The sequence below is a fragment of the Limulus polyphemus genome, unplaced genomic scaffold (assembly GCF_000517525.1).
Source record: "Limulus polyphemus unplaced genomic scaffold, Limulus_polyphemus-2.1.2 Scaffold2966, whole genome shotgun sequence".
Classification (NCBI taxonomy): Eukaryota; Metazoa; Arthropoda; class Merostomata; order Xiphosura; family Limulidae; genus Limulus; species Limulus polyphemus.
The window spans coordinates 25358-35686 of NW_013668576.1; the positions used below are offsets into that span (position 1 = coordinate 25358).

Below are 10329 nucleotides of genomic sequence, written 5' to 3' on the forward strand. Positions count from 1 at the left end.
TTGTGTTTGTTTTACATTTATCTGTGTAACTTTTTGACATTATTGTCAAAGCATATCAGGGCATTATCAAACTTGTTGACTGGAGAGACGACATTTTGTTACGTTAAAGAGACAATGTGTTCGGTTTAACTTAATTGATAGTTATTCTTTACAAATAAGCTTGTTTGTTCAATAGCATGCACATCAGATATTAACATGCAATGTTTTGAAAAGTATTCTTGTGTTTGTTTTACATTTATCTGTGTAACTTTTTGATATTACTGTCAAAGCATATAAGGGCATTATAAAACTTGTTGACTGGAGAGACGACATTTTGTTACGTTAAAGAGACAATGTGTTCGGTTTAACTTAATTGATAGTTATTCTTTACAAATAAGCTTGTTTGTTCAACAGCGTGCACATCAGATATTAACATGCAAAGTTTTTAAAAGTATCACATGTAGGTGGGTACGATACACAAGAAATGAGATTTTCTTTACTTCCATCGTATAAGATTAATGTATAAAATCATTCCGCCAGGTGAACAGTTCTTGGACACTTTATAACTGTATTACGAACAGTCGCGTCATTTTTAGCTCACACATACTTGGCGCAGAAAACTCTGTAGTTGGCTAGGCTTACACCTCCTAGTTGTGGCCATCAATCGATAGTTGTTGACGGTATTTGCCTGAACTGAGACCGCACGAGAAACATCCGCGTGTCAGGAAGCTTGTGCATCGAGTCGTTCGTCTATGGTTATCCCAGTTTTATAATCTGTTTTTTCTTATTATTATTAAATTTTTGTGTCGTCCGTCATCAACGATGTTTAAGCAAGTTTTCTGGTTTGTTGTTCTTTCCTTAACGTGGTCCTACGGCTGTCTCTACTACATCAACGTCACTGAGGGACTGGCGATGAATGGCGATGCTGATAACGGCTCGGACCCTGTTCTCATACCGGTCTTCGACATACACGATCCTGACTTGAATATAAGTTCCCCTTTGGTAGAACCGGTGAACAACACGTCAGTGATGTCTGATTTATACAGTCAAGCAGTTGACCAAGTGACCACTTCAATCTACCCAGAAGAAAGTCTGATTTCCGAATGCCAGGTGTCTACCAAAAACGAGTTGACTGTTATCAAGAGCCCGTCGTTCCCTAACAACTATCGTTCTAATATGGACTGCCAGTATACAGTCTTCAGGAACTCCTCAAGGTGGTGTTCTGTGACTTTCTTATTCAACGTGTTAGACTTGGAAGTCAGCGTGGGATGCAGTAAAGACTACATTGACTTGGTCGGAGAAAAGCTGTGTGGGTATAACCCCTCAGGAGTCACACGTAAGTCACAGATAACCTCAAAAGGTCTGGCACAAGTAACGTTAACCCTCAATGTTTCCGAAAAGTTTTAGCTTTTGTAAGTGTTACGCAACTCGTTTCGATAATTAATCCAGTATTTACTAACATCAGTCCTAATTAGGATGTTTGAGCTTAATCAAAGGGGGTCGAGTGTGGCCCAATGGTTAGCACACTGGACTGTGGATCTGAGGTTCACATCCCGTTACCACCAATAAAAAATCGCTTGAGCTGTGGGCATGCTGTAGAGGGTAACGCTCAGACAAGAGAGGTCAAAGAATTGGCGTTGACTAGCTTCTTTCTCTCTAAACTATCACTTAAGGGCGGCTAATTTTGCTTTGCGCAAAATTCGTCTCATAAACTTAACTAATCATACCAGTTATAGTACAAAAAATTAGCAGTGATCTTTTACTAATGTAGTTTATCATAAAAAATCAACGCGAAATTACTCAATTCAAATGTTATATATTTTAGACACCAACTCGAACTTCTAAAGCTCCCCAGTGGCACAGCGGTATGTCTGCGAACTTACAAAGCTAGAAACCGGGTTTCGATACCCGTGATGGGCTGAGCAAAGATGGCCCATCGTGTAGCTTTGTGCATAAATTCAAACAAACGAACTTCTAAAAGTCAGTGTTTTGCATTCATTTAAGCTCAAAGTAACAACAGTACTGCAAAAGAAATCTTTCTACCGCTACAACCATAGCATGATCCTTATATTTCTACCGCTACAACCATAGCATGATCCTTATATTTCTACCGCTACAACCATAGCACGATCCTTATATTTCTACCGCTACAACCACAGTATAATTCTCATCTTTCTAGCACAACAGCCACGGCATGATCCTCACTTTTCCTTACTATAAAAACCTTAAATTCCTTAACTTTCCAACATTACAAAATAACTTATGTTTTTTACCTCTCTAGCACTACACACGTTTTATATTCCTTACATTTCAAACACTGAACGACACATTATCTTTCCTTTTTAAATTCAAACGTAGAACATTATTTTCTGTGTAACTTACACTGTAATACTGCAGGAAAAGCAGAGTAAGAGTAAGTGATTTATTTTATTTTTATGTGGTACATTATGTGGCTTTATGGCAGCACCGAATGACTTATATTATTTTGTTAACCTACATATGAGGTTAAAGTATTGTTATTTAAACATATTTTAGTGTTTTTTGCCCAGTGTTTCAGAGGTAAGATTAAGAGCTCATAATTCTAAGCATGAGGGTTCGATCCCTGCGAAGCAAACAAAACACCTAGTCAACTGTAAAGATTTGTGATTAATAAACAAATGAATAAACAAATAAACAGTATTTTATAAAGCCACAATTAAACTTCACACAATATAAACAGTAGATAAATACATTACACTAATAGGACAACAAAGTATTAATAAGAATGAAGCAGGTATTATTAATTATTCGGTGTGATTCTGCAGACTGACAATGTATTTCTTCAGCTTGACGTGATGTCACAAACTGTGGAATGTTTCAATTGCGATTCTTTTCTTGAGAAGATCACTTTAAAACTAGGAAACTTTGTGAAATAGGAGGAAAATATTGAAGTATTAAAGATGTTCTCTTTTTGTTATTTTCTTTTATTCCTCAGAAATATAACCAACCTCAACAATCTTACGTGTAAAATTTTCGAGACATATCATAAATGCCCTAGTGCACGTTAATAGATTCATGATGAGTTTTAGAATAATCTACAAAATCCAACTCCGAGTGTTTGCCGAAACAAACATCTGCTGAAATAAACAAACTAATTTACCTTAATGATTAACTTAAGTTAATTAATGAATACATGTTTGCTTTATCTAGTAATGCACCTGATACACGCTATGGCAGTTGGCTTTTCATTGCATTTACTGGCCTTTTTTTTCATATAGCATAAAAGGAGGGATTCTGTTACTCTTTTCTCCGCTGGTTTTGGTTTAAACATTCATGTGAGCTTATAATAGATGTTAACTCTCAAGGTATGATGGATTAGATACAACTCTGTTCAAGGGAAAACTTTAGAAAAATAAGTTCACTCAAATCTGCGCTATATTAATAATGAAACTACCCTAAGCCAAGTATAAAAAGATACTAATATCCACGATGATATGCTCTAATTTCTTGGGCTAAATATCAGTGCCCAAATATCGCAAACCATTTTGAAAAAAACACCAGTTAAATACCAACGATTGTGCGTTCATGTTCAGTAAAATACGATCAAATGTTTAAAATACAATTGAATGTCCAGTGATTGGTCAGTAAAACATCATCAAATGTCTACTTCAGTAATAGTAAAACTTTACCGAAGCTATTTCTAGTGTAGAATAAACCAAGTGTAGACTATTCTGATTTGTAGTGAAACCACCACAGAACGGATTTTTGGTGTTAATACAAAAACAGCTAAACTTTTAGTATTAGAAGTAAAATCCACCAGGCTGATTTTGATGTTAATTCTAGTATATACAACAATATATATAAACCTTCAGTAGTACAGGTAAAATCCACCAGGCTGCTTTTGGTGTTAATTTTACTATATACGACAATATATATAAACCTTCAATATTACAGGTAAAGCCCACCAGACTGTATTGAAGTTAATTTTAGCATATACAAAAACATATCAATCTTCAGGTATTACAGTTACAATCCACTAGGCTGCTTTTGTGTTAATCATAGTGTATAAAAAACATATAACACTTTTAGTATTACAGTTAAAATCCACTAGACTGCATTAGTGTTAATCATAGTGTATACAAAAAACATATAAAACTTCAGGTATTACGGTTAAAATCCATAAAACGTTTGTTTTTAGTCTTGATTCTTATAGAAAGTAAAAGTATCTAAGCAAAATTTACTAATACTAATCCTCGCAAAGATGAAAACCAAAACTTAAATTATCAAGAATAACAATAAAACGTTAACCTCAAATATATGAAAACCAGGTATAAGACAAATATTTCTGGAAATATCTACAATTTTAAAAATAACAAACCTAATCACATCATTTATTTGTAGTTATTTTTTGGGTAGTCAAACACAAATCTACAGTATCAGTTTTTAGGATGACCCGACTCTTGTTATCTTGTGAGTTAAGGTTTCCTACAAAATCACAGGTAAAAAGGGATTATAAATGTTGACGGAAAGTTTATCGTTTGCACCATGTAATATAGATAAACCACAAAGATAAGATAAAGTGATCATTAATGTTGACGTAAAGTTTATCGTTTGAATCATGTAAGTTACGTAAACCACCAACGTAAGGACTCTTTTTGTCCTTAAAGCGAAGTATTCTGTAATAATGATAAAGTTTAGAAACATGGGAGATGTTATAAAGAATATTTAAACTTAGAACTAAGTGACTCACTATTAGAATGTGTAAGTTAACATGAACCAACATAGTATTGATACATCATATGTATGTTAACATGAACCAACACAGTATTGATACATCATATGTATTTTAAGATAACCAACACAGTATTGATATATCATACGTATGTTAACGTGAACCAATACGGTATCGATATATCATACGTGTGTTAACATGAACCAACACGGTATTGTTATATCATGCGTGTGTTAACATGAACCAACACGGTATTGTTATATCATACGTGTGTTAACGTGAACCAACACAGTATTGATATATCATACGTGTGTTAACGTGAACCAACACGGTATTGATATATCATACGTGTGTTAACATGAACAAACACAGTGTTGATACATCATATGTATGTTAACACTCGAGGTTGGCCACGATGTGTTAACATAAACAAACACGGTATTGATACATTATATGTATGTTCACACTCGAGGTTGGCCACGATGTGTTAACATAAAAAAACACGGTATTGATACATTATATGTATGTTAACACTCGAGGCTGGCCACGACGTTTTGAGAAACCCCACTATTCTTTGCTGTCAGTTTCCTGGAATTTTTTTCCCGAGTTCAGAGAAATGTCAAAGTTGAATACTGAATACTTTCATCCATAATTTTTATAAAATGCTTCTGGCTTTTTGGTAAATTCTATAAAGTCGATATAAAAATCCGTATTATATATTTTCTATAAAAATACCTTTTAGTTTAAATCTTTCTACTGTATAAAGGTTATACTTCCTAGTTTAGATTTTTATAGATTAAAAAAAGACATTCGCAACATAGCTCTTTTTTTTTTTTGCAAGTTTCGTTTTACTCTTAAAATGAGGAAGAACCTCAACGAATGTATTCTGTGGTTTAACACAAACGCCAATATGTCAACATCTTCAGTCCAAAACAGTACACTTTTGGTTATTGTGTATGGTTTTCAAATTCCACACCAGAATACTTTACTTTCAATAAGATGAAACTTTTTGTCCTCGAACTCAAGCTGTAACCAGTAGTATCAATACATTTGAAAGACACTCCGGAGTATAACACATCAGTGTTATCACAGTAGTAACGCTTCTGAGAAGTATTACATCCTCACCCACTTTATTAATCCTAGAACAATGATTTCTGAAACCTTTAAAAACAGCAAACCCTTCCTTTCACAAATATGATGAAGTCCGTTTTGTAAGCCATTCAAACATCATAGGTACAAAACTACTGAATGTGTCAGTGCGTGTACTCTTACAAAACTACTGAATGTGTCGGTGTGTGTACTCTTACAAACTACTGAATGTGTCGGTGCGTGTACTCTTACAAAACTACTGAATGTGTCGGTGTGTGTACTCTTACAAACTACTGAATGTGTCGGTGCGTGTACTCTTACAAACTACTGAATGTGTCGGTGCGTGTACTCTTACAAAACTACTGAATGTGTCGGTACGTGTACTCTTACAAAACTACTGAATGTGTCGGTGCGTGTACTCTTACAAAACTACTGAATGTGTCGGTGCGTGTACTCTTACAAAACTACTGAATGTGTCGGTGCGTGTACTCTTACAAAACTACTGAATGTGTAGGTGCGTGTACTCTTACAAAACTATCAAGTAATTGAACATCTTACAGTTGTTTTAAATTTCGATCTCTGTTCTATCATACAAACGTTTCTCATTCATGGCGGTTTAAGGAGTTGAACAGTGAAGTCGACATAAAGGCGCAATGTTTATCCAAGCAATTTTTCATTTATATATTCGATTTTAAGCCTTGTAGTCAAATAGACAATGACTCATTGTACTTCCTGGCGTTAATATAATTAATGTATCACAATATTTACACTTTGATTTTAACATTCCCATCAAGCTCACTACCTATTGCACTTTGTACTACCGAACAGTAATTATCGAATACCTAGTTAACGTCCAATCGTCACACTTGTTGTTTAACACTAATTATTTAATACCTAGTTAACGTCCAATCGTCACACTTGTATTTTGACACTAATTATTTAATACCTAGTTAACGTCCAATCGTCACACTTGTATTTTGACACTAATTATTCAATACCTAGTTAACGTCCAATCGTCACACTTGTATTTTAACACTAATTATTCAATACCTAGTTAACGTCCAATCGTCACACTTGTATTTTGACACTAATTATTTAATACCTAGTTAATGTCCAATCGTCACACTTGTATTTTAACACTAATTATTTAATACCTAGTTGAAGACTAGCTATCACTCTTGTTTTTGAAGGTTATTTATTCAGATCACATTTTGATGGGCCAAGCGTGGCCCAGTGATCAGCATGCTGATCCGTGAATCCAAGGGTTCATGGTTCGCGTACCGTTGACACAAAAATGTGTTCCGTATTTTGGGGTCGTGGATGTAGTATAAAAGTAAAAGTCAAATCCCCACTATTCGATCAGACAAAGAGTTGGCGGGGGGGGGGTGCTTTGACTAGCTACTTTCCCTTTCTAAACAAACCAAGCTATCTACTTTGGTTGTTAAAACTTCTGAATTCGACACGAACAGAAACTCATAGATGTGTACGAAGTTTCGTCATGCTTTATATAAACACTATACATGAACATTCATGCCATAGATCTACGTACATATCTTAATATGTATATACACAGTATATGTATGAAACATATGGAATACATAGCCACTAAATAGGCGTACTAACTATTCGTCGCCTAGTTTAGCATTAATAGTTCAGCTGCTTAATATATGTGGTAAAGTAATGTTTCAGCTGCTTAATATCTATGGTAAAGCTGATATGAGTGGATAACACGTCTGGTTTGTAAGAAGAAGACCTGGGATCGAAGCTCGGAAGATAGCAGCTGAAATATAGAATAAACTAATAAGTAAATACAGAGTAATAAAGATAAATAATTCCTTTCTGTTTAAGCCCAACTAACTTTGATTTGAGACTCACAACGTAGTTCGCAATTTGAGAACAACTTAAATTCTTAGTTTAAATCTATTTATTAAATTTGTAGTTTCAAACTAATTATTAAATTTGTAGTTTCAAACTAATTATTAAATAGCTTAAAACTAAATATTAAACAGCTTAAGACTAAATATTAAATAGCTTAAAACTAAATATTAAACAGCTTAAGACTAAATATTAAATAACTTAAGACTAATCATTAGACAGCTTAAGACTAAATATTAAATAACTTAAGACTAAATATTAAATAACTTAAGACTAATCATTAGACAGCTTAAGACTAAATATTAAATAACTTAAGACTAATCATTAGACAGCTTAAGACTAAATATTAAATAACTTAAGACTAATCATTAGACAGCTTAAGACTAAATATTAAACTATTACATTAAATCTAACTATTCAATTCGTAGTTTTGATGTGATTATGCAATTCCAAATAAAGATGACAGAATAATGGTAAACATTATCTGTCTTAACTTTGTTTAACGCAAACTGGAGTTTATTACGAGTCATTTCTATAAAATCATGACCTATATCCCCAGAATTGAAATTTATTAGCTGAATATTTCGCTATTACAGCTTCGTCAGGAGCTACCGATATATCCTACAAGTTCACTAATCCAGTAAAATCTAAATCTAACTGGATTTAACTGGATCAGGGAACTTGTAGGATATATCGGTAGCTCCTGACGAAGTTGTAATAGCGAAATATTCAGCTAATAAAGTTACATTCTCGAGGTATAGGTCGTGATTTTATTTACGTTTATAGATATAGTAAACAGTGTTGTAAAGTGGTACTCTACTATACTTTCAAACTTTAGATGCACTGACATTCTTGAAATATTATTAGTTGTTGACTGTTGTGATAGCTATAAAACTGTCAGTAATGTAGAAATAATATAAAATCAGGTGTGTGATGGTGTAAGAAACGAAAACATGGAGCTTAACATATCAAAATTGAAGATGTTTAAGGAGAAGCGGAATATCCAGGTTCTGCTGGTTTGAAATAAACTTAGTAATGACTAGACGCTTTGGAATCCTTAATATCTGCTTGTTCCAAGCTTCACTCGCTATCACAAGATTATCAGTTTTGACAGCGACGTTACATGCTGTGTATAGTTTGGCAATCTATCTGATTTTCTAGGAATGTGTTCCTATATATGAGCAGTCAACCGCCCCCTAGTAACGACGCGTGAATTTATAACAAATGATCGCTTATTATTGGAAATTTTAACTTTAAAATAAAACAGATTCCTTATTCTAAAACAGATAAGAAAACATCTCTAACTTGTATCTGTGGATAAAACCTGCTCAATATATATATATATTAACTTATTTTTGATATTGGCCCCTGTGGCTAGAGCTCTGGATATCGAAATTGTTGAGCCGGATTCGAATCCATGCTATACTACAAAATATTACCCGCAATTTAAGCTGTGGAATCGTTATAAGAGTGAGAGGCTATCCCTTAACGAGGTTGGAAGGTTGTATGGTGCTGCTGGCTGCCTACTTTCTATCTGATCTATAGTTCCAAATTAGGGATGGCGACAGATATCCTTAAACTACTTATACATCATTGTCGTGCATTAGATATCGCTATTATAAATTGTTTTTTATGAATATCAAACTTTAAATCTCTGGAAGTGGAAAGTTTTCTCAACATTGATATTAGTGTCAATGAAATAAAATAAATTCAATAAGTTTAAGTTTTTTATCCATGCTACTAATTTCTTCGTGTAAAAAAACACAAATAACAACAATCAGATACGGTCCAATAAAAGTTAGATGACGATCACACGAGCTTTAGAACTTTATTATTGATTATGTATTAAAGCACTAAAGAAACAAATATTAAATTAATGGTCATATTCATCTATAAACTGAACGATTCCTTAACTTTGATCTATACATTTTAAAATCGAGAAGAGTAAACTAGATCAAGTTGTTGGAACATTATAAAACTGAATTTCTATATTTTTCCAACTATTGGTTAATGTGAGTTTAAACCGACCAAAAAAAAACAAAAAACGAACGTAACTGTCTAATATTCAGTAACTGTAGTTCTGGCCTTCGAAATTTACCGATTTTACCATTTCCTTGACGATTGATATCAGAACTGCTGTAGAAACACCGATAAAACTTGATTAATGAGTCATTTAGGTAAGAACCGTTCTTCCATAAACAGTAATATTACACAAGTAAATTAAATCCATCATCACATAATCTCAAGAACATATCAGACATAACTGGTAAACTAAGTAAAGAAAATCGTCTCTAGCAAATATTACAACAAAGACAAATGTTCTGAAAAACTACAAGTAAGAATCACTTTGCTGTTTAAAGTGCAAGGGAAATAGGAATTTGTGGACTTCTACTGCACCTATAGCTTACCAGTTGTGGTGTCTTGAAAGATTAATAGTATATTAATATATCATTAAAGTGATCAACCAGGGACTGTTTGAAGAAAATATACAAGAAGGTGTTTTGATTCTCATGAAAGAACATACGTTGCATGCGAATTTAAAAGTCATATTTTTGGATTATGAATATTGTTTGTTTGTTTTTGAATTTCGCACAAAGCTACACGAGGGCTATCTGCGCTAGCCTTCCCTAATTTAGCAGTGTAAGACTAGAGGGAAGGCAGCTAGTCATCACCAC

General features: G+C 33.6%; 1 protein-coding gene across 2 annotated transcripts in view; it reads left to right on the plus strand.

Moving 5' to 3' along the window:
- The first annotated feature begins 561 nt into the window (after positions 1 to 561).
- The window catches only part of LOC111087997 (CUB domain-containing protein 2-like), a 63956-nt gene continuing 54188 nt past the window's right edge, over positions 562 to 10329 (plus strand). The window contains exon 1 of one of the 2 annotated variants that reach the window (XM_022396670.1): positions 562 to 1315. In XM_022396670.1, coding sequence (XP_022252378.1) covers positions 802 to 1315 — 514 coding nt within the window. In that variant the 5' untranslated portion in view covers positions 562 to 801. The remainder of the gene's footprint in view (positions 1316 to 10329) is intronic. The other variant, XM_022396669.1, reaches the window with a different exon arrangement.